Source organism: Strix aluco, chromosome 24 (genome assembly GCF_031877795.1).
Source record: "Strix aluco isolate bStrAlu1 chromosome 24, bStrAlu1.hap1, whole genome shotgun sequence".
In the NCBI taxonomy this organism is placed as follows: domain Eukaryota; kingdom Metazoa; phylum Chordata; class Aves; order Strigiformes; family Strigidae; genus Strix; species Strix aluco.
Genome location: NC_133954.1, coordinates 7,294,241 through 7,316,554, shown reverse-complemented (window position 1 = coordinate 7,316,554; position 22,314 = coordinate 7,294,241). Strand labels below are relative to the sequence as shown.

The following is a 22,314-nucleotide window of genomic DNA, read 5'->3' as shown; positions in this document are numbered from 1 at the left end:
TGGGGCTGGCAGCTCCTCGCTGTGTCCCACCACAATGCACACCCCCCCCCCGGCCCCCCCTCCCATGCCAGGATGTTCCCCTGCCTTAAAGAACAGGCTGAGCCCCCCCCCGCGGGGCTGCGGCAGCGCAGGCAGGGGACAGGCAGGGGACAGGCAGGGGACAACCCTGCGGACAGGCAGCAAAACGCAGCCCAGGACCCCGCTCTCCCCCCCCCGCCTCAGTTTCCCCACCAAAGGGAGGGGAACACGCAGTGCCCCAAGCTTCCCCCCCCCATCTCTGAGCCCCCAAAAGCGCCCCCCCGCCCTCCCTGAGCCCCCCCGAAGCGGCAGGGCCTGACCCTGCTGGCACACAACAGCCCAGACAGCCCAGTGACAACATAAAAGATTTCTCATTTCATCAGTAAAAATACAGGCAGGGGGGGGCAAACCTCGGCGGGGAGGGGGCTTGGCCACACAGTGGCCCAGCACCCCACAGGCAGGAGCCCCCCCCCCCCCCGCCACGGCTCCCCCACACACTCAGGGCAGCGACCGCCCCATCCTCTGGCAAAATTCTCAAATATTTACAAATTAAAAAAAAAAAAAAAAAAAGAATAAATAGCGGTGATTCTTTAAAAAAACCGCCCCCCCCCCACCGCCCCACTGCTGCTCCCCCAGTCCCAGCCGGTGGCCACCCGCATTCAACCATCGGTAGCCAAGATGACGACGGCTCCGAAAATGCCGACGTTTTGCCCGATGAGTTTCATCTGATTCCAAAACTCGACCCGGCGCGAGTCGTGCCAGTAGCCGAGGTTGCCGTCGATGAGGAGGATGGCGAGTGGCAGCAGCACGGCCAGCACCTGCGCCGCCGCCCGCACGTAGTAGCCCGAGAGGAAGGCGAGGGCGAGGAGGCCGTAAAGGATGAAGAGGAGCTGGAGGGCGAGCTCCCCCCCGAGGAGGTGGTTCAGGTAAGCCAAGCGATCCTCCTTGCTGTGCTGCAGGGAGTAGGCCTGGAGGGGGGGGGGACACATGGCAGGGGGCTGGTGGCACTGGTGGCAAACACTCGCCCGAGGTTTCTCCACCCCCCGCCCTGGATGCAGCTCTGCAGCAGGGTGGGGGGGCTGGCGCTGGGGCTGTCACCCCCCTCCCCGGTGTCCTGTGACCCCCCCGCCTCGCCCCATACCTGGCAGATGAGGTAGATGCCGAGGAAGACTTGCCCCGTGGACTGCAGGGAGCGGCTGCGTGGCTTCTGGCGGTACAGCTCGCCCGCGCCGCTGGCCAGGATGAGGAAGCCGCCGATGATGGCGATGGTCCGGGAGTACATCCGGACCTGCCACGGGGCCACCGTCACCCCCTCGAGCCCCCCCCGGCCTCCCCCGAGGCCCAGGGCGGGGCTGGGAGGGGGGTGTTATAGGATGGGGAGAAGGGGGGGGGGCTGTGTGTGTGTCTCACCTTCAACCAGTCGCCATAGTGGACGTGGCCACCGACGTGGGCGGCGTAGGTGGCCACGGCGAGCTGCAGGGCGGCCCCCAGGGCGAACCAGCGGCGCTTCACCCCGAAGGACATGAAGCTGGCGCAGAGGACGGCCACCCCCATGTCCACGTACAGGTAGGGGACGGGGATGTCCGGCTTCCTGGGGGGCACGGCAGGTCCAGCCCCTGACCCCCAACCACCCCTGGCCATGCTCACCCCCAGCACCCCCCCTCACCCCAGAGCCCCCCCCCCCGATCCTCCCTCACCCCCTAACTCTGCCAGAGCCCTCCCCTGGTCCCACACAGCCCTCCAGGCCCCCCCCACAGCCCATCCTCTAATTGCCCCAGCCCCCCAACTACCCCTCTGCCCTTATCCAGCCCCCCCCCAACTGCCCCAGGAGCCCCCCAGCCACCCCACACATACCCAGCTCCCCCAGCCCCACACTCTCCCAGCCCCACACCTGCCCCAGGAGCCCCCCAGCTGCCCCACACTTAACCAGTTCCGCCAGCCCCACACCTCCCAGCCTCACACTTACCCCAAAGCCCCCCGGGCCCTCACCAGCCCCACACCTGGGGTACCCAGGCCCACACCAACCCCAGGCCCACACCAGCTCCACGCCCCCCGGGTCTACCCCCGGCCCACATCTCCCCTCGGTCCCCACCAGCCCCAGGCCCCCCAGCCCCACACCCACCCCAAGCCCCCCACAGCCCCCCACCTCTCCCTGACCTACGAGCCCCACACCTACCCCAACCCCCTCCCTACGCCCTCCCAGCCCCACACCTCTCCCGGGCCGTCACCAGCCCCAGGCCTGCCAGCCCCACACCTGTCCTACGCCCTCACACCCCACCCCCGACCAACATCTCCCCTCGGCCCCCACCAGCCCCAGGCCTCCCCCCCACATCCCCACACCTCCCCCAGGCCCTCTCCAGGCCCAGGCCTCCCCTAGGCCCCCCGGGCCTACCCCCGGCCCACACCTCCCCTAGGCCCCCCGGGCCTCCCCCGGCGCCCCCCGGCCCGCACCGCCGCCCGTCGGCGCGCTCGGCGCAGAGCAGCAGCCCGCTGAAGCAGTGCCAGAAGGGGAAGCGGGTCAGCAGGACCCCGCCGCCCGCCGTCAGCAGGCGCAGCGCCCGCCGCCGCCAGCCGCGGCCCGCCGCCATCACCGCCAGGCCCGCCCCGCCGGAAGTCCCGCCCCCACACGGGAAGCGCCTCCCGGCGAGGCCCGCACCCGGCGCAGGAAGCCCCGCCCCTCACGAAGCCCCGCCCAATAGCGACCGCTCCCCGCATATCTGGCCCCGCCCCCTAGGGGAAGCCCCGCCCCCGGCGCAGGCCCCGCCCCCAGAGCGCCGGACACGGGTGATGGTTAAAAAAATTTCGGGTTTTATTGTTTTTGCTAAACAATACTAAAAAATTTTCCTTTTTTTTTTTTAATTTTTTTTTTTTTTTAACTTTTTAACTCTTCTAAAGGCAGGGCTTGAATTGTTTGATTTTGATCCATTTATTTTAAAAAACAAAACAAAAAAAGGGGAGGGGGGGAGGATCATGGCAAAAAAAAAAAAAAAAATTAAGAAAACCTAAAAAAGGGGCAAAAAAATAATAAAAACAAAAAAAAGGGGGGGGAAAAAAAAGACCCCAAACGCAGGCCCTGGGTGGGGGTAGCAGGGCCGGGGGGGTGGGAGGGGGGAGCGGGGGGTGACAGGGGGGTTTTTTTGCCACGATCCTGGTCGAGAGAACTGCTAGAAGCAGAAAATATTTAAAGAACATTTTAATATATATTCATATATATATTTAAAGATAAGAAAAATAAGACTAATTCAAGCCTTGCCCTGTGCAAACAAAATTAAAACGAGACCGCGCTGGTCACAAGGGTCCCGGGTCGGCCACCGCAGTCAGCTCGTTACTTTTATTTTTGGGGGGTTTGTGGGGAGGGGGAGGTCCTCTGATGGGATAGGCAGAGGGGGGGGGACAGACCCCCTTTAGAAAAGTAAAGGGGGGGGTGGGAGCAGGGGAAGGGGGAGGAAAAAGGAATAGAAAGGTGAAAAAATAAAACTAACAAAGTCTGACTGGCTGGTAGGAAAGAAAACATGGCGGACAAAAGAAAGTCTGTTAGTCAAGTAATGCATGAGCTTTTAAATTATTCTCTTTTCTCGTTTGTTTTAAAGTCTAAGGTTTGGAATCGGTTGAGCTCCCCATTAACGAGCTCAAAAAAAAAAAAAAAAAAAAGGAAATAAAAGTTGAACCCCCGCCGCCGCCGCCCTCCTGCCTCCGGTGGCTCTGGGGGGGGGGCGGTGGGGGAGGCCCCGGCGCCGGGCGGTGGCCTCAGGACGAGAGGGACGTCTCCTTCTGTGTCTGCTGTGCTTGTGAACGCTGCATTACCTTTTGGCTTTCCACGTCTCGAAAATGTTTCTCCACCTGCCACAGCGAGGAGGGTGGGATGGACAGAAAAGAAGGGTTTAACGAAAAGGCAGGGGATCCCCCCGGGGCCGGGGGGGGGGGTGGAGATCCACACGGGTGTCCCCAGGGGATCACAGAACCATCCAGGTTGGAAAAGCCCTTGAAGCTCCTCCAGTCCAACCATGAACCTCACCCTGACCGTTCCCAACTCCACCAGATCCCTCAGCGCTGGCTCAACCCGACTCTTCAACCCCTCCAGGGATGGGGACTCCCCCCCTGCCCTGGGCAGCCCATTCCAACGCCCAACAGCCCCTTCTGCAAAGAAATCCTTCCTAAGAGCCAGTCTGACCCTGCCCTGGCGCAGCTTGAGGCCATTCCCTCTTGTCCTGCCGCTGGTTCCTTGGCTCAAGAGACTCATCCCCCCTCTCTGCACCCTCCTTTCAGGGAGTTGCAGAGGGCCAGGAGGTCTCCCCTCAGCCTCCTCTTCTCCACACTAAACCCCCCCAGTTCCCTCAGCCGCTCCCCATCAGACCTGTGCTCCAGACCCTGCACCAGCTCCGTTGCCCTTCTCTGGACACGCTCGAGTCATTCAATGGCCTTTTTGGGGTGAGGGGCCCAAAACTGAACCCACTCATCGAGGGGCGGCCTCACCAGTGCCAAGTCCAGGGGTGAGATCCCTTCCCTGTCCCTGCTGGCCACGCTATTGCTGATACAAGCCAGGATGCCATTGGCCTTCTTGGCCACCTGGGCACACTGCTGGCTCATTATCAATCCCCCCCAGGTCCCTCTCTGACTGGCAGCTCTCCAGCCACCCCTCCCCAAGCCTGTAGCCCTGCTGGGGGTTGTTGTGGCCCAAGGGCAGCACCCGGCATTTGCCCTTAATGAAACTCCCCCAGTTGGGCTCAGCCCCTCGCTCCAGCCTGGCCAGGTCTCTCTGCAGAGCGTCCCTACCCTCGAGCAGATCAACACTCCCACCCAACTGGGTGTCATCTGCAAACTGACTGAGGGGGCACTCGATCCCCTCGTCTAGGTCATCAGTAAAGATATTTTTATATCTTTATATGGTGTCCCCAGACACCCCCCCTGCCCGTACTCACTATTTTGCGTACGTGACTCAGCGCGCTTCCCTCTTTGCCTTTACAGTTTTCCACTTGATAGGGAGGGGCGATAACGACTTCTTCCATCACAACTATGTTCTTCTCCTGCCATTTACAGTCTTTAATGCTGCAGGGGAGGGAAAAAGGCTCAGGGAAAAGGAAAAAGGATCAGCGAGCAACCGCCCCGGGGCTCAGGGCTGTGCTCCGGCATCCCCCAGCCCCTCAAAGCCACCACCCGTCCCCAGCGCCGTCCCGCGCCTCACCGAGGAGGTGACGTGGGTGAAAAATCCACCCAGCACCTCCTGGGTGCACAACCAGAGAGGGGTGTGAGCCCACGGGGACGGGCACGTGGCTGGTGTGTGCCAGGAAGAGGCAGGGAGCAGGCAGGGAGCAGGCAGGGAGGCATCCTCCCTCCCACACATGCCCCCGAGGACTGCGTGGCTCCGGCCGGCGCGTCCCAGGACACAATTTTGTGGCGAGCTGGAGGGATCAGGCAACGCAAACCCCCCACCCCGGGCTACGCAGGGGTACGAGCGGCTCCCAGCCAGCGGCGCAGGGGCCGGGGCAGAGCCCAGGAGGCACCGAGGAGGGGACTTACGTCTTATGTATAGTCTGGAAGAGCTGCTGCCCCTCCAGAGAGACACCAGCACTAATTGCATACGCCTGGCTCATCTTCTCTTCCTTCTCCGTCCGCGCTTTGTTGGCAAGCTGGAGGGGAGACAGAGAGAGAGGGAGCTCGGCTGAGCATCGCCCGAGCGGCCACGAGAGCTCCAGGGGGACGTAGGTCCCACCCGCAGACGCAGCTCTGCCGCTCGCTGGCCGGCTCGACAATTAAATCAGGGTAACGAGGAACGTGCCATCTCCACCCTCCCACCACACCTTTCTCCACACAGTTTTCAAGCAACGGCTTAATTCCTTTTTGAGGCACCGTCAGCGCCCCCCTCCCAATATTTTGGGGGATGTGGCACCGCCTTTTCGCATCCCCCTGTTCAGGTACAGGGAGGGAATCTGCTGCCGGGGCCAGACGCACAAGCACCACCTTCCCCTCTGCCTTTTCCAAATTAATTGCTGCGTTTTAGGTCCAAACCACCTTCCACTTGCTGTTTACTCAGGGGATACGATGGGAAAGACGAGCCCAGAATAACCATTACGTTAGGGCTCGCGGGGTGTAAACGCCTCCGTACAGACCATGCAGGAGTATGAGGAACTTTATCCTGGAGCACTTACTCTGTTCCAAAAAATATAAAAAGCAGAATTGGTTATTTGGGAGTCACCCAGCAGCTCACCACGTCCGTGTGCGGTGATTGTGCTGGCGAGGTCGCGGAGCGGAGAGGAGAAGCCCCGAGCCTGGCATCCCCCGTCTTAAATCCCGCGGGAGGAGAAGGAGCTGCAGCTGCCTGGAGGCAGGAGACGGGCAGGCGGCGCTGGACCAGCCGCCTTTCCCCGGCTGGAGCTGCCGCAGTGGAAGAGCCACATTAGCATTGCTGCCCACGCCGGCCCTCCTCTTCCTCCTCCTCTTCCTCCTCCCCAGAACAGCCTCGCGCCTGTTAAGTGCTCCCCAAGCCAGACCGGCTTCCTCCGTGCAGCGTGAGGACGGCTTCACCCTTTCCAAAGCCCTCTCTGGGTACGGAAAGCCCGAGCTCTCACTGAGCGGGGACACTTTTTGTAGCAAATAACGCCAATAAGGGAGAGGTTTCCCCGTCCCGGCTAGCCCGTCTCCTGAAACGGGAGCCAGCCCGCTGCGTCTCCTCTCCGTGCCCAGGTGGGCCCAGCTCGCTGCTCCAGCACCGTTCGGGTGCTCGCCACGTGCTCCTCAGCCTCCTGGTGAGCAAGGGAAGCCTCAACGGGGGACAGGATCCTTTCTCGGCCCCAGCACAAGCTGTCTCTGAAGCCACCCGCCCCACTCCACGTCAGAATTACTGAGACCACCAGTGAGGCTTCCAAACTGGTTTGTAAGGCTGGGTGCAACGTTCCCCAGTAACTTTCCTGCATCCGCGTCACCCACGCGACCACCAGCCTTCTCTGAGGCTGCACCAACACCTCACCCGACCTGGGGTGCCCCCCGCGGGGCTGGTGTATCTGATTCCCAACCAGTCCATCGCCTGCACCGAAGCATCCCCCCCTCTGCCACGACGTGGACGGGCTGAGAACCACAGCACGGAGCACACGGACCTCCTCTGCCGTGCCCACCATGGCTCCCTCCGGCAGAGCTTCCCCTCGCGCTGCGCACCTGAAGTTTAGACCCGCTTTGTCCATTTTTAACACTCGGGCTTTACCAGGCCTCGGGATGCTCCTCCAGCAGCTGCATCAGCTCCTCCTTCCCTGCCTGCTCACATGCAAGTCCCAGGAGGGACGTGCGTGCCGGGACAGGCTTTGGGGACAGCCCTGCCAGGAGACAGGTGACAAGAAGATGGGAAACCCCGGATGAAGAGCAGTCCCTCACGTGCTGCCACCACAGGCAGCACCCCAACATTATTTCATCGGGTGCTCCTAAACCCCAGGATCAAGAGCACCCAGCAAAGCCCAACCTCGTCCTCCTGCTTCTACCTGGACGCATCAGCCCCCACCTCGAGCTGCCTCACGCGCTACGTTGGTTATTAACTCCGTTATTAACCAAGCGCCAAGATCCAGCGCTCTCATCCTTCCCCCACAATAGGATGTGCTCTCCCTGTTCATCACCTCTAGCCCCGCACAAGATAACGCTGAGCCTCCAACTTCCAGCCTCCCCGATTCATATTCAAGAGCCCCCTTGTTCCCAGCGCGGCCCCCCCGCAGCAAGCACCCGAAGGCGCCGGGGCTATTGAAGAGACTCGGATACACACACCTTGTGCGACGGCGGCATGAATGAGTGACTCACTTCCCTATTCACGTCCCTGTGAATGCTGGAAAACGGGGCGTGCGGCAAAAAAAAGAGCCAGCGAGGGCCACCGGAGCACCATGCCATGGCCCCCACTGCCGGGATGGCCCCCCCATGCCGCTTGGGTGCTGGCAGCCTGGTGAGAAGAGCCGAGCACGGCGTAACCCGGGTGGCAAGTCAACGGGATCCCTCCAAAACCTCTCCCCGGCACGGTTACCGAGCGCCATGCCGAGGTCCCCGGGCAGGTGCCAGCCCCACGGGACAGGCTGGTGTCCCCAGAGGTACCGACGCAGGCCCCAGGCTCTGCAGTGACATCTCGCCCATGGCCGGCAGCGGGAAGCTTCGAGCTCAGCCGTACCTGGACTGACGCGCTGCCAGCCCTCCGTCGCTCCCGCGTTCTCTCCTCACCGGCTCCTCCAGCCGCTCCGCAGCTGCCGGAGGGGAGCCACACATCTGCCCCCTTCCCCTGCCCTGGTTCACAAAGCATTTCTCCCCCCGCATCCCAGTTTTCACCCTGCAGCCCTCCTGAAGCCTCCCCCAGGGGAGACTGTGGTGCAGGCAGGATCTCTCCCGCAGCAGCCTCACGACAGCCACCTGCAGCCGATGACCCGCTCTCCTCCTGCCTGCGCCTTCCACCAGCCTGCACCCCTGCCCCCTTCCAACACGGGCTCGGACCCCTGCCAGCCTGGGCCCCCCACGGACGGATCCTGCTGCCTTCCAAGCCCAACAAGGCTTCTGGTCCCAACATTTTGTCTCCACCAAGGACCAGGCAGTGGAGGGAAGGGCTGAGCATCTCCGGAGGGCTCCACTCGCTCTCCAGAGTCTTTCAGAGCAGCAAGGCCTTGCCCCAGCACACCACAAGCATTCCCGTGTGCCAACAGCTCCTTTTCCCAGTATGACCAGTATCATCTCATCTCTATTCCAGTCCTGTAGCACCATCAGACCCCAGCATGCCTGTGCATTCATGGGAGAGGAGACGCAGGTCAGAGCAACATGGAAAAACGCTCAGAATTCCAGAATCATCCAGGTTGGAAAAGACCCTCGGGATCATTGAGTCCAACCCTCAGCCCAACTCTACAAAGTTCTCCCCTACCCCACATCCCCCCACAGCTCATCCAAACGACCCTTAAACACACCCAGGGATGGGGACTCCACCCCCTCCCTGGGCAGCCTATTCCACTCTCTGACCACTCTTTCTGGGAAACATTTGTTCCTCATGTCCAGTCTGAACCTCCCCTGTTGCAGTTTAAAGCCGTTCCCTCTCGTTCTGTCACTAATCCCCTGTGAGAAGAGACCAGCACCAACCTCTCTACAACGTCCTTTCAGGGAGCTGTAGAGTGATGAGGTCTCCCCTCAGCCTTCTCCTCCTCACACTGAACAGTCCCAGCTCCTTCAATCTCTCCTCACAGGATTGACTCCCCAGGCCCTTCACCAGGTTAAAGTCTCCTGTCACTGGAGATGGGGACACGGCCACACTGGTGGCTGCACACCAACTTCCATCCATCGAAGATACAACTTGATTCATTTTTTACCCCCTCCCCACACCAGATCCACAGTAATTATTTTGATGCCGGAAAGCCTGAAGCGAGTATCTGACGTCACGTGGGGCGATTTCCCCTCAGCAGGCCCGTCCACCTCCCGGCTGCGCTCCCAGCGACGTCACTCAATGCAATTACAACGACAGTCGTATCCTTATGGTGGTTGTGACATTTGAGACCTCCACCAACGTGCTAATCCGAGGTGAAGGAACCCACGGGGGCTCCGGACGCCCAGCTGGTGCCACCCACAGGACACCGACCCGCAGGCAGAGCCTGCCCGAGCCTCCCTGTCACAGAGGAGGTTTCCCCGTGGGACAAGGAGGTGACAGCTGAAAAAACCCCACAGCCACACCCCACACCCGGCTTCCAGCCACTTTGCACCAGCATCGAGGGCTCGGGTTCGCCTTCCCTTTTTTTTTTTTTTTTTTTTTTTGACATCAGCGCTGGGAATCAGAACCGATCCCTTTCCAGAAGGACGTATGAAAAGCAGTTCCTCAAAATTCAACTCCGCGCGTGCTTCGCCGCTCCTGTCCACTCCCCCGCTGTTCAGCTTCACCCCAAATCAGTTTCTGAAGACGACCAACACTCGCACGGAGGGAGCTGCAGGCAGAGGGCACCCGCCGAAGCACAAACCTCATCTAGCATCACCCACGGGAACGCAAAAAGCGTTGTAGCGTGTTCTTAACCTGGGATCTCGGAAGAGAGAGCACCCAGGAGGAGCGGCACAGGCTCAGGTGAGCAGAACACCAGCTTCAGCCACACTCATCTTCTCTGGAAGGTTTTGATTTGAGCATTCGAGTCATTCGCTGTCAGGGGAAGAACCTGTTGCACATTTACAAGGGGCTCCATCCTCCTCCTCTCCGACCAGCGAAGCACCACGTCCTCCAGCAGAGGTGCCGGGGCTGCCATGGAGCCAGGAGGATCGAGACCACTGGACTTTCCACCCCGCCCCGAGTGAAAAGGTGCTCTGCAGCCTCAACATTACTAAAAACCAGAGGTCCTGACACTGAAATTCTTGGTCAGTGTTTCGGGCAGCAACTTGCACCCGCTTGCCAGCGCAGAAATCCACATTTATTCCCGCCACGGCCTCTGAGGAGAGCACAGGCGTTCCCCGAGCTCCCCATGCGCACCTTCAGCACCGCTGGTGCTTTCACAGGAGGATGCAGCGTCACCCAGGTAATTAAATCTACACGGCAGGACCCCGCCGGAGCAAATACAGACCAAAGGGTGCTCAGGGGAGCTGAGAGCAGCCACAGGATCAGCTGCCCCGGTGAGCACAGCACCCAGCCCCTCGTTCAGGCTGACGAGGACTTTACTCTCTGATTAAACCAAACTAGGAGCATCTTTCCCTCACCCAAGAGCTCAGCCCCCGCGCTGAGCGATCCCGAAGCAGGGAGGCTCAAGCTGGCTGCGCCCTCGCTACAGACACCCCAGCAGCGAGTCACGGAGACTCAACAGACCCAAAATCTCATCACCTCAACCCTTAACAGCGCCGCAGCAGGCTGCGATGGAAGCGGGTGATTTAAAGTTTAAAAGCTCGAGGCAGGGACCCCCCCACACGAAGCCCTCCCCGCCAGCAGCAAACGCCTCCGAGCCCACGAGGGCAGGTTCTTACCTTGCTAACATTGAGTGAAGCTAAAGGAGGAGGCGTTTCCGTGCGGTCATTAATTATTTCCACTTCTGAAACATACTGTAAGTTTACAAGCAGGATATCTGCGTGATTAGGCTTTCCACTGGAAGAGGGGCATTCTGGAGGGGAAAAAACATTAAGGAAAACAAATCCAGAGATATTTACAGGCCTGATGCACAAAGCTGTCCAGGAGCAAACTGGGAGAACATTTGGTCTTCAGCACGTTCCTCCACCACCCCTGCACCTCCTCAACCGAGCACGGGGTCATCTGTGAGACCCCAACACCACCACCCACCTCTTCTTGGACCTATTTAATGCTGATTCAGTTTTCCTGACTATAACACAAGTTTTCCAGCCAACAGCTGCTGTACCCAGAACACAGGCAGCCTGGGACGCCGCGTGGTCTCCTCTGAAAAAGGAATTTAGCCCCAACTAGCTGGAGAAACACGGAGGGGCTGCTCCCACGGCCCCAGCTGCGGTGCTGCCCGCTTTCCCGCTCGCCACAAACGCTGGTCTGCACAGGGAAGTGAACCAGAACAACCAAACGCCTCAAATTTGCACTTTTTATACCATAAGTATTTTGTCTTGCAGGCAGCAGCTAAGCCAGAGCCTCCCCAGGAGCAGTCCCTAGCGTGGATGAAAGGGGAGCTACTCGGCAGCTCCCCGAGAAAGGCCTCGTCGCCCTCACACACCTCCCGGGCAGCCCCTCCAACGCTGCGAGGTTTGTTGTGGTCGGAATGGCAGCACGACTGGAAAGTGTAAATGAGACAACGGTGCACCACCCCCAGGAAAAAAAAAAAAAAAAAACAACAAAACAAAAAAACCAACAAACACCCCTTCCAGAGCTGACATTAATTCCTGCGCAATCTGTTCCCCAGGAGGCTGCGTCGTTCGCCCTCCGCTCCCTCAGCTGCTGGCAGGAGCGGGGAGCACGGCACAGAGAGCCCCTTCACCCCGACACCGGCTCCTCCTCGGAAAAGATGCTCGTGGAGGTCGCTTTTCCTCTCCTCCCGTGTCCCCCCCCAAGCCTGGCTGTGCAGGTGAAGCCCTCCCTAGCAAACGCTTTGCAATAAAAGAGAGAAAACGAGGGATGCCCGGGGAATTCCGGTCTCTTCCTTCAGGATGGAGCATCCCAGCTTGGGGAGGAAGAGCCAGACTCAGGGCAAAGCCGGAGCAGGAGCTCTGAGCCCTCTCCAGAGCAGCACAATGCACTAAGCCAACCTGTTGGACATTGGTTAAGACTTTCCTGCGGCCTCCGCTCGGGCCTGGGGGAGCTTCCCCCACCTGAACCACACCAGCACAGGGGCTCACCCCGGGCCAGGTCCCCAGTCCCCCTCCAGGACCGCATCACACCCAGGCACCCCGCAGGGCTCTTCCGACCACATTTCTCACAGATCCAGCCTCCACAGACACAAACCCCTCTCACAGCTCCTCCCTTCCTCTCTCATTCCCTCCAGAAGCCACCCCTGGGGCTTGCAGCATTTATTTCCCCAGCTCCCTTCCAGCACCAGTCCCTGGGCTGAGCATCCACCTCCATGAACTCTCTGCGGTCCCTCTGCCGTTCTCTGGCAGCCCTTTGCCTTACCCTTACTTGCAGATTAAAAAGAAAAGCATATCCTTTTTTTTCTTAATGTGCATACAAGATCTATATTTTAAACCCCCAAGCGTTGCCTTTCTGTCTCTCCTCCCTGCAGGGCAGCCCCAGACCCCCTGTCCCCTTGGCTCCCCCAGCCAAGGGACACTTCTCCCTGCACACCCCCCATCTCTCCTCACCCCCCAGGCCTGCCCCTGCCCTCCTAGAGGGCTCCCCCCCATCCACAGACCTGCCCCACAGGGCTCCCCAAATCTCTCCTACAGCCCACAAGGCTCCCCTTAAACCCCCACAGGCCCACTGTGGCCCCCCCCACCCCCTGGAACTCCACAGGGGTCTCCTGACCCCCATAACTCCTATGAGCTCCCACCCCCCCTAAACCCCACCAAGCCCTTCCCGCTGCACAGGACCTCACCCTGCCTCCCTCTGCACCCCCAAAGAGGTACCATCCCCCTCCCAGGAACCCCCCAGGGCCCCTCCTGTCCTCAAGATCCCCCCCATCCTCCCTGAACCCCACAGGGTGCCCCTGTCCCCCCCCAGGGCCTCATCATGCCTCCAAGGCCTCCCCTAAAAACCCCACAGCCCTGCGGGAGACCCCCATTCCCAGGCCTCTGTGCAGCTCCTCACCCTCCCAAGCCCCTCTAGGATTCCCCCCCAGAACCCTCCTATACAGCACCCACCCCCAATAACCCCACCATGGGGCTCCTCACTCCCCCAAAACCTTCCTGTAGGGCATCCCACTGCCCCCCAAACCTCACCAGTGCACCCCACTTCCCCCATAACCCAACTAAAATGCTCCCCACTCCCCCCACAACATTTCTATAGAGCCCAACTCCCCCCAAACCTCACTACAGTGCACCCCACTCTCCATAACCCCACTAAAGGGCTCCCCACTCACCCCCCCAAACCCCACTATGGGGCTACTCTTTCCCTCCAAAACCCTCCCTATCAGGCACCCCAGATCTCCCCCATTAACTCCACTACAGGGCTCCTCACTCCCCCCAAAACCTCCCTATATGGCATCCTACTATCCCCCGCCCCCAACCCCACAAAGGCTCTTCACTCCCCCCCAAAACCTCTTTATACGATGCCCCACTCCCCCCGCTGTAACTCCACTGCAGGACTCCTCAGTCCCCCCCCAACCTCCCTATACAGCGCCCCACTGCCCCCCCAACCCCATTACAAGCCTCCTCACTCCCCCCAAACGCCCCCTATACAGTGCCCCACTCCCCCCCCACTAACCCCACTACAGGGCTCCTCAGTCCCCCCCAAAACCTCCCTCTATAGCACCCTACTCCCTCCCACCCCCCACCCCACACAAGCCTCCTCACTCCCCCAAAACCCCCCTATACAGCACCCCACTGCCCCCCCACTAGCCCCACTATAAGCCTCCTCACTCCCCCCAAAACCCCCCTATACAGCGCCCCACTCCCCCCCCCACTAACCCCACTATAAGCCTCCTCACTCCCCCCAAAACCCCCCTATACAGCGCCCCACTCCCCCCCCCAGTAACGCCACTACAGGGCTCCTCACTCCCCCCAAAACCTCCCTATCGAGCTCCCCGCTCCCCCCAAGAAACCCTCCACGGAGCTCCCCGCAGAGATCCCCCCCCACAGCACCACGCCCCCCCCCAAGGCCTCTCCTTACCCCCCCTCGCCCCCCTCAGCCCTCCCCTCAGACCCACCCCCCCCCGCTCCCCAGCGGGCGGGCGGCGGAGGCCCAAGCGGGCCGTGCCCGGGCCGCAGCGGGCCCGGCGAGGCACTGCCGAAGGGATACTGAGCGCCAGCATCTTGCTGGGGTAGTCGAAGGCGACCACCTCGCCTTGCAGGCGCTGCTCCTGGCAAGTGCGGCACGACACCTGGCTGCCCACGCTGAAGTACTCGCCCGGCGCCGCCATCTTCTCTCAGCCCGCAGCGGCCGCAGGCTCAGCCCGGGCCAGGCGCGGCGGGGGCGGGGCCGCGGCGTGACGTCACCGCGCGCGACGAGGGGGCGGGGTGACCTTGGCGCCGGGGGGGAGGCGGGGCGCGCGCGCTGGCCCCGCCCCTCTGATGTGTGTCCCTCGCGCCTCCCCGTAGCCGGCCGGTGCCGCGGGGGCTGCTGGGAAGTGTAGGCAGAGGAGGCCGGGTGAGCGCGGGCCTCGGGGGGGGGGGGGGCGGTGACGGGAGCGGGAGGGGGGCTCACTGGTGATGGACACCCCCTCCTCAGCCCCACCGGATCCCCGGCAGGGCCAGGCCGCGCCGGCAGCGCCGGGGGGACCCAGGAAAACACCAGGGAGGCCCCGGGCCTGCTCCAGGGAGACCCCGGCGAGGCCCCGGGCCTGCCTCCAGGGAGGCCCCAAACCGGGTCCAGCGAGGCCCCGAGCTGCCTCCAGGGAGACCCCCGGGAGGCCCCACACCGGCCCAAAGAGGCTGGAGCTCTTCAGGGCAGCCTGGCTGCTCCGGGGAACCCCACACTGAGACCCCCGGGATGTGCCCACGCTGGGTCAGCCCAGAGCAGGCGTCAGGCGGGGCCCTGCCCGGTGCCGGCCCTCAGCAGCCCCCCCCGCACACGACGCTGCCGTCCCCTGCTGGAGCTGCCGAGCCACGGGCGGGATACGAAGGCCGAGAGTCCTTCGTGGGCAAACTTCAGGTGGCAAACGGCTCCCTGAAGCCACGCCAGCGCTGGCATCACGCGCCAAGGCGTCCCTCAGGGTGACACCGAGCACGGGAGCCAGCCACAACGTGACACCCACCCAAGGGAGCCGCCTCCCACCCCCTTCCCGAGGTCTCTGCCTGTTCCAAGGCCTGAGCTCTAACGCTGCCCCTCTCCCTCCAGCCCGGCGCCATGGATGCCCTGCACGCCGCCGGGATCCGCTTCGCAGAGGTGCTGCAGTCCGGGCCGCCCTGGCTGGAAAAGTTCTGGATCTCGGTGACTTCCCTGGCCGATCCCAAATCCATCTTCACCATCTTTTTCCCTCTCGCCTATTTTCTGGACCGCAAAGTGGGGGTGTCGGTGCTGTGGATCGGCCTGGTGTCAGAGTGGCTCAACGTGGTTCTCAAATGGTGAGGGAAGAGCCAAGGGAGTCACAGGGTCCCTGTCACACCTGGTGACACCCCGAGGGCTGAGCGGTGGCACGTTCGCTGTAGCAGAAAGACAACCACGGGCTCCGCTGGGCGGGCAGAGACGCGGACAGTAACAGATCTGCCAGAAAACAGCCGGGAGCTGTAAGAACAGGCAGGATCCTGCCCTCCCGCTGCCGGCTTCAGCCCTCGGCTCCACAGGGTTGGGCGGCGAAGGCGTTGGGCCGTTCACTGCTCTGTGGTTTCTCTCCCCTCCAGGTTGTTATTCGGGGAGCGCCCGTTCTGGTGGGTCCATGAGTCGGGGCTCAGCACCAAGGAGCTGGTCACGCTGCGCCAGTTCCCCCTCTCTCCTGCGAAACGGGACCGGGTGAGTTACAGGCAAAAGCTTTTCCTCGCGGCTCCGGGATGCGGAGGGAAGGGCTGCAGGAGCCGGGAGGCCCCGTCCGGATGGAAATGCTGAAGCTGGAGGGTGCCACCGCGCTGGCAGGATGTGCTGAGCGGGGAAAGCCGTTCGTTAGCCAGCACCTTGCGGCACAGCAAACGAGCGAGCGGCGGGGCGCGGGCTGGGTGCCACGGCTGCTGGCACGGCGCGGGCGGCTCCGGGGCCAGGAAACCCACAGGAGAGTCTGCCGGCGGCAGGGACCGGGGCAAAAAAACCCTTTCTTTTATTTTTTTGTGTGTGGGCGACCATCATCCACAGGCACCGGCTCGTTCCATCCTCATCCTCGAGCCAAGCCCCCCGCGGCGGTCGGCCAGGAGGGACGGGGCACAGGCGGGGCGAGGCTCAGCAGACGCGTCCCCAACTCTCCCGGGGTGACGTCGGGCGCTCGCCCCGCTGCCACACGCTCCCCGCCCTGACCCACTGTCCCCTTCACAGGGAGCCCCTCCGGCCACTGCATGATCATGGGGGCGGCCCTTTGGCCACTGGTCACCGCGCTGGCAGCCAGACACTCCAGGAGGTGAGTCCCAGGAGGGGGAAAACAACACTTGGAAATCTCCAGAGCTCTTTTTGGAAGAGGGAAGGTGAGGTGGGACCCTTCCTCAGTGGGCTCCCTGGGCAGCACAGCTTTACCCTGGCACCTCTGTGCTGCAGGAACAAGCTGCAAAGCCCTGGAGACCCCCCGCAAAGCCCCCCCTGCCTCACTGAGCTGCTTTTTTTTTTGACTACTTTCACCTTTTTAATCATTCCTCTTGCCGAGCGGCGCCAAACCTGCCCTGCCCGGCTCAGCGCGCTCGGGAGCCCGAGCCGGAGCCGCAGGCTGCGTCCCTGCCACTCACCCTCTTTGCCTTCCAGCCCCGCGGCGAAGCTGGCCCCCTTTGGCACCTACGCCCTGCTCCAGCTGGCCGTGGGGCTATCAAGGGTCTTCATCCTGGCCCACTTCCCCCATCAGGTAGTCGGTGGCATCCTGGCAGGTGAGTGGGGAACATGTTGGTCCCTCTACCCAGACCCCAACACCCACCCCTGGGCCAGGGCATTTTGGGCCTTGAGCCCCCCCCCACCTCAATCCATCCTGGTAGCCCACCGTGCCTTGTCGTTGCCATCCAGGAGCAGCCCTGGGCTGGGGGCTGCAGGCTCGCACCCCGGCCACCCGCACCCTGGGCTTCTTCGTGGCCACCGCGCTGGCCCTGCTGCTCACCTCCCTCGCCCTGCACGGCCTGGTGACCGCCACCGGCATCGACATCGACTGGTGAGTGCCTGGCGGGGTGTGGGGGGGCCAGTCCCAGGGATTTACCCACCCCCAGGCTGCCGGGGGGGGCTAGCCCCAGGGATTTGCTACCCCCCTAAGGATCCCCCCCCCCCAGGTCCATCCGTTTGGCCACCAAATGGTGCTCAGATCCTCCTGGCTTCGCCTCGACACCCGGCCCTTCGCCTCCATCTGCCGCGTCGCCGGCAGCGCCCTGGGCCTGGGCTGGCCACCGGCTTCCCCCTGCACCAGGGGGAGCGGTTGGACCCCCAGCAGCGCGTGGCCAGCGCCGTCCTGGCCTTGGTGGCCATCCAGGGCCTGCACCGGCTTCCCCAGCCGGCGGACGTGACGCTGTGGTACAGCACCAGCTTCCTCAAGTACGCGGCCGGGCCCTGGCTGGTGGCATCTGTCCTGCCCCGGCTCGTCCTCTCTGTCACCCGCCCGCGGGGCTCCCCCCACGCCGAGTAGGGAGTCCCCAGGGTAGGGTCCCACCGTAGGGGACCCCACTGTGTCCCTGCCAGTCCTGTGCCCCACCCCGCCCATCGCTGTGCCAGGAGGGCACCCACATGTCCCCCCTTGGGACCACAGGCCAGTTTAACCCTCGCTGTGCTAACAGTGCTGCTCCCCCCCAGGGCAGGGCGCCCCCCCCCCCCCAGCGTGGGGCGAGCAGGGGGGTGGCAGAGCTGGGGGTACCCCCTGCCCAGCAGGTCTGGGGACACAGCGCAAGGACAGCCCCAGCCTTGGGGTCACTGGGGGTGGGGGGGACAAACAGCACTATTTCCCACTGTCCCCCCCCTCCTTCCAGCTGCTCCAGTTCTCCCAGTTCAGCTTCCCCCTCTGGGGTCCCCCCCAGTGCCGGAGGGGTCACCCCATTTCTAACCAAATAAAACCGGTTACCAACCTGCTGGCACTGAGTCCTTCAAAAAGGGGGGGCAGGGGCAGGGCTGGGGACCCCCGGGGCTGGGCAGAGCCCAGGCTGGGGGGGTAACGGGGTGGATGGAGCCCCCACAGCCGGGCTGGTGCAGCTCAGCACCCCGATACCGCGCCGGATGGATGGGAAAGGAGCAGCCCTGTCGGTGGGGAAACTGAGGCACGTAGGGTGACCGCGACACCCTGGGGACACTTGTCCTGTTCTGATAGGGACAGAAAAGGGGACACAAAGGTGCTGGTGCTCCCCCTCCCTGCCCCGGTACCTCCCTTGGGCCCCCCCCAAACGCAGCGGGGCGCCGCCGGGTATTGCCAGAAACAGTTTTATTTATACAAGGACGAACATCGGTAACATCTTACAAAATACTCAACTGAAAACCATATCGAGAGCGCGCGAGCGGGCGTCGGACGGACAGAAAAGAAACCGAGGCAGGGCTGGAGGGGATGGGGGGGGACACGGAGAAGGGGGTGGGGGGGGCAACACACCAGCCCAAAAGCAAGACGGCCTCGCTGCCGGGGGGGCCAGCGCCCCTCAACCCCCCCCGGGAGGTGGTTGGATTCTACACGAAGGTGTTTCTCCCTCCTGGGATGGGGAGTTGGGGGCTGTGACCCCCCCCCCGCCACCACCACAAAAAGGGAGGGATGAGGCGGGGGGTCCTGGGCTGCCACCGCCACCCAACAGACCCCCCTCCACCCCCCCTTGGGGCCAAGGTGTTGTCCCCAGTGTTGGGGACAGCCGGGGGGGGGGGGGCCCTGCAGCACTGACACCCCCCTTCCTCCTCCCCACACATCACCCCAAGCCGGGGTTCCCCCCCCCCCCCGCCCCCTCCCCAGGGCTGGGGAGGTGACAGGGGACACACACTCATCCCCATCTCCGCCACCACCCCCCCCCCTCCACCCCAGTTTGGGGACACCCCCCAGGAGCCACCCCAAAACCCCCTGGAATAACTTAAAACATGAAGCACCGTCCCCGTCCTCCCCCTCCGGGCCCCGCGGCCGGTGCCACCCATTAAAAAAATACTATTAAATAATACATCTGTAATAAAATTATATACCTTTGTTTTGTGTGGCTTTTTTTTTTTTTTCTCTCTTTTAAAGCTAAAATCACTCCAAGTCCCCTCCGGCTGGTGAAGTAACAGGAAAATAAAGTGGTTTTTTTAACTCTTTTTTTTTTTTTTTGTCTTTTTTTCCTTTTTTCTCCTCTAAGTTTGATCCCAGCGAAGGCGCCAGGATCCGTCACCCATCGACCCAGGGTGACAAAGGGACAGGGCTTGTCCCCTGAGTCTCGCGTCCCCCTCCGAAATGGGACGCCAAGGGGAAAAAAAAAAAAAAAAAAAATTGAGAAAACCCAAAAAATCAGAGGGAAATTAAGGCATTAAAAAAAAAAACTTGACTTAATTAAAGGCACGAGTATTTCCCATCGCCTCCCCCCGGGGAGAGACGGACGCCGGAGCCGGGAAGGAACGAGTGGGGGGAAAAAAAAAAGAAAAAAAGGGGAGAAAACAAGGAAAACCCCCTTAAAAAAAAAAAAATGAAGAGAGGAGCCGCGGCGGGGGGCCAGGGGCAGCGACGGCAACGGACAGACGGACGGAGGGAGGAGCGGGGGTGCTGGTGGAACCGATGCTGCACAAGAGACACGACCGCAAACACCGCGTGGAGCTGGGGTCCCACAGGACGGGGGGTGGTATTTTTTTGTGTTTTTCTCCTCTTTTTAATAGAAAAAGAAAATATTTTCCTCTTTCTGTTTTTCCTCCCGGCTTCATCCATTTCGGGTTGGTTTTTTTTGTTGTCCTTTTTTTTTTTTTTTTTAATGTGGTTTTTTTTTTTTTTTTTCCTTTTTAAATGTGATTTGTGTGTGTGTGTGTGTGTGGTTTTTTCTTCTCGGTGTTTCTTTCTTTTTCGGAAACGGAAAAAAAAATCTCGGCTCGGCGGGGCCGGCGGGTCACAGCATGGGCTCGGCCTCCATCGGCTCCTCCGCCGGCCTGGCCAGGGACACAGCGGGGCCTCAGCGGGGCCCGATCCTGCACCAGGGACCGGGCGCCCAGCCCCGCCCGGGGAAACTGAGGCAGCGACGCCGGGAGCTCGGCCCCGGGCACGGCTGCTCCAGGTCCCCCCCCCCCCCCCCCCCCAAGCCACCATCCTGGCTCCCCGTTGTCCTCGGGGTGGGCCACGCCAATTTGGGGTGACATGATGCGTGTCCATCACCCCCGTGAGGACACGCGTGGCTCCGTGCACACCCCAGGGGACACACGTGCCCCAGGGGACACGCGTGGCTCCGTGCACACCCCAGGGGACACATGCGCCCCAGAGGACACGCGTGGCTCCGTGCACACCCCAGGGGACACATGCAGCCCAGGGGACACACGTGCCCCAGAGGACACGCGTGGCTCCGTGCACACCCCAGGGGACACATGCAGCCCAGGGGACACGCGTGGCTCCATGCACACCCCAGGGGACACACGTGCCCCAGAGGACACGCGTGGCTCCGTGCACACCCCAGGGGACACATGTGCCCCAGGGGACACGCATGGCTCCGTGCACACCCCAGGGGACACATGTGCCCCAGGGGACACGCGTGGCTCCGTGCACACCCCAGGGGACACATGTGCCCCAGAGGACACACGTGGCTCCGTGCACACCCCAGAGGACACACGGCCCCTCTGAGGACACACACGGCCCCAGGGACACGTGCGTGTCCCCCCGAGGACACACACAGCTCCGTGCACAGCCCAGGGGACACACACGTCCCCCCAGAGACACGTGTGGCTCCGTGCACAGCCCAGAACGTGCATCCCCCAAAGACACACGTGGCCCTGTGGACAGCCCAGAAGAACACGAATCCCCCCCACAGACACGCGTGGCTCCGTGCACAGCCCAGAACATGCATTCCCCAAAGACACACGTGGCTCCGCACACAGCCCAGGAGAACATGCAACCCCCCCAAAGACACGCGTGGCTTCATGCACAGCCCAGGGGACACACATCCCCCACTGAGGACATGCGTGGCTGCCTGCGGAGCTGGGGGCATCCCGGGGGGCCGTACCTGGGTTGAGGGTCGGTGCTCCCCTGCTCGGCCCCCACCGAGAGCAGGGCCATGGCTGTCACCGTCTCGGCCTCCTCTGCCTCCCCCTTCTGTGCCTCCAGCAAGGAGCAGCCCACGGCCGCCGCGAAGCGCTTCACCGAGCCCCAGTGCTGGCCTGCGGGCACCCACGGGGCTGGGCACGGCCCCGGGGGACCCCCGGGCCCCCCCACAACAGGGATAGCCGTGGGGGACGCACAGGTCCCCCACGGCAGGGACAGTCTAAGGGACCCCCTGTGTCACCCACAGCCCCAGGACAGCCCTGGGGACCTCCCAGGACCCCCATGGAGGGGACAGCCCTGGGGACACCCCCAGCAGGGACAATGTGGGGAACCCCCATGGTGGGGGCAACTCAGGAGGACCCATGGGACCCCCACAGCAGGGACAGCCCTGGGGACCCCCCCCCCCCCCAAGCAGGGACAACTGAGGGGACCCATGGGACTCCCATGGCAGGGACCACCCTAAGGACCCTCTGGGTCCCCTCAAGGAAGGGAGAGCCCCAGGGACCCCCCAGGATCCCAGTGACAGCACTGGAGACCCCTCCAGTTCCCCCCCCCCCCCCCAGGACAAGGACAGTCCCCAGGGCCCCCCCGCAGCAGGGACAGAGCTCCTGGGGTCCCCCAATGGTTAGGACAGCCCTAAGGACCCCTCTGTGCTCCCCCATGACAAAATCAGCCCTGGGGACCCTCCCGTGTCCCCCAGTGGCAGGGACAGCTGTGGGGACCCCCTGGCAGGATCTGTGCCCCCCTCGAGGCCCCCCCGATTCTCACTCTGGATCTCGATGACCTTCTCCAGGGTGGCCACCGCGTTCACATTTGGCTTCTGCTGCAGGAGGGACGGATCCAGGGGCTCCAGCTGGCGGGGGGGGACACACACACACCATCAAGACCCCCAAATCTGTCACCAGCACCCCCAAAGCCCCCCCCCTCCAAAGCCAAACCCCCCCAAGCGGGGATGGGACTGCAGCCCCTCTCATCAACCCAGGGAAACCGAGGCACGGCACAGGGTGCA

At 62.5% G+C, this 22,314-nt stretch overlaps 4 protein-coding genes across 4 annotated transcripts; 1 reads left to right on the top strand and 3 right to left on the bottom strand.

Moving 5' to 3' along the window:
* Window positions 1-370: 370 nt before the first annotated feature.
* On the bottom strand, window positions 371-2,641 carry TMEM101 (transmembrane protein 101). The gene is made up of 4 exons (XM_074849560.1): window positions 2,470-2,641; window positions 1,429-1,609; window positions 1,160-1,306; window positions 371-986 (listed from the first exon to the last, which is right to left on the bottom strand). Exons 1-4 carry the CDS (start codon window positions 2,604-2,606, stop codon window positions 678-680), a joined length of 774 nt encoding a protein of 257 aa, XP_074705661.1. The 5' UTR covers window positions 2,607-2,641; the 3' UTR covers window positions 371-677.
* A 162-nt stretch (window positions 2,642-2,803) lies between these two features.
* Window positions 2,804-14,512, bottom strand: LSM12 (LSM12 homolog). The gene is made up of 5 exons (XM_074849561.1): window positions 14,330-14,512; window positions 10,948-11,081; window positions 5,536-5,645; window positions 4,938-5,064; window positions 2,804-3,858 (listed from the first exon to the last, which is right to left on the bottom strand). Exons 1-5 carry the CDS (start codon window positions 14,448-14,450, stop codon window positions 3,766-3,768), a joined length of 585 nt encoding a protein of 194 aa, XP_074705662.1. The 5' UTR covers window positions 14,451-14,512; the 3' UTR covers window positions 2,804-3,765.
* Window positions 14,513-14,579: 67 nt separating this feature from the next.
* G6PC3 (glucose-6-phosphatase catalytic subunit 3) lies at window positions 14,580-18,202 on the top strand. The gene is given in 10 exon segments (XM_074849436.1): window positions 14,580-14,677; window positions 15,368-15,594; window positions 15,871-15,952; window positions 15,955-15,979; window positions 16,490-16,571; window positions 16,907-17,025; window positions 17,159-17,300; window positions 17,416-17,450; window positions 17,453-17,518; window positions 17,521-18,202. Coding segments are annotated over 9 exon segments (1,014 nt in total). The 5' UTR covers window positions 14,580-14,677; window positions 15,368-15,376; the 3' UTR covers window positions 17,766-18,202.
* A 1,126-nt stretch (window positions 18,203-19,328) lies between these two features.
* LOC141934311 (uncharacterized) lies at window positions 19,329-22,298 on the bottom strand. The gene is made up of 3 exons (XM_074849669.1): window positions 22,074-22,298; window positions 20,171-21,421; window positions 19,329-19,348 (listed from the first exon to the last, which is right to left on the bottom strand). The coding sequence occupies exons 2-3, from the start codon at window positions 21,153-21,155 to the stop codon at window positions 19,329-19,331; spliced, it is 1,005 nt and encodes a 334-aa protein (XP_074705770.1). The 5' UTR covers window positions 21,156-21,421; window positions 22,074-22,298.
* Window positions 22,299-22,314: the final 16 nt, after the last annotated feature.

Coding starts and splice junctions, on each gene's coding strand:
- LSM12 (XM_074849561.1), bottom strand. CDS start 14,450: ATGGCGGCGCCGGGCGAGTACTTCAGCGTGGGCAGCCAGGTGTCGTGC. Junction 5,646..10,947: donor CTTCACTCAATGTTAGCAAG/GTAAGAACCTGC, acceptor TCTCCCCTCCAG/CTTGCCAACAAAGCGCGGAC. Junction 5,065..5,535: donor TTCCAGACTATACATAAGAC/GTAAGTCCCCTC, acceptor CCTCCCCTGCAG/CATTAAAGACTGTAAATGGC.
- LOC141934311 (XM_074849669.1), bottom strand. CDS start 21,155: ATGTTCTCCTGGGCTGTGTGCGGAGCCACGTGTGTCTTTGGGGAATGC. Junction 19,349..20,170: donor ATGGAGGCCGAGCCCATGCT/GTGACCCGCCGG, acceptor TTACTTCACCAG/CCGGAGGGGACTTGGAGTGA.
- TMEM101 (XM_074849560.1), bottom strand. CDS start 2,606: ATGGCGGCGGGCCGCGGCTGGCGGCGGCGGGCGCTGCGCCTGCTGACG. Junction 1,307..1,428: donor ACTATGGCGACTGGTTGAAG/GTGAGACACACA, acceptor GCCCCGTGGCAG/GTCCGGATGTACTCCCGGAC. Junction 987..1,159: donor GCATCTACCTCATCTGCCAG/GTATGGGGCGAG, acceptor CCCCCCCTCCAG/GCCTACTCCCTGCAGCACAG.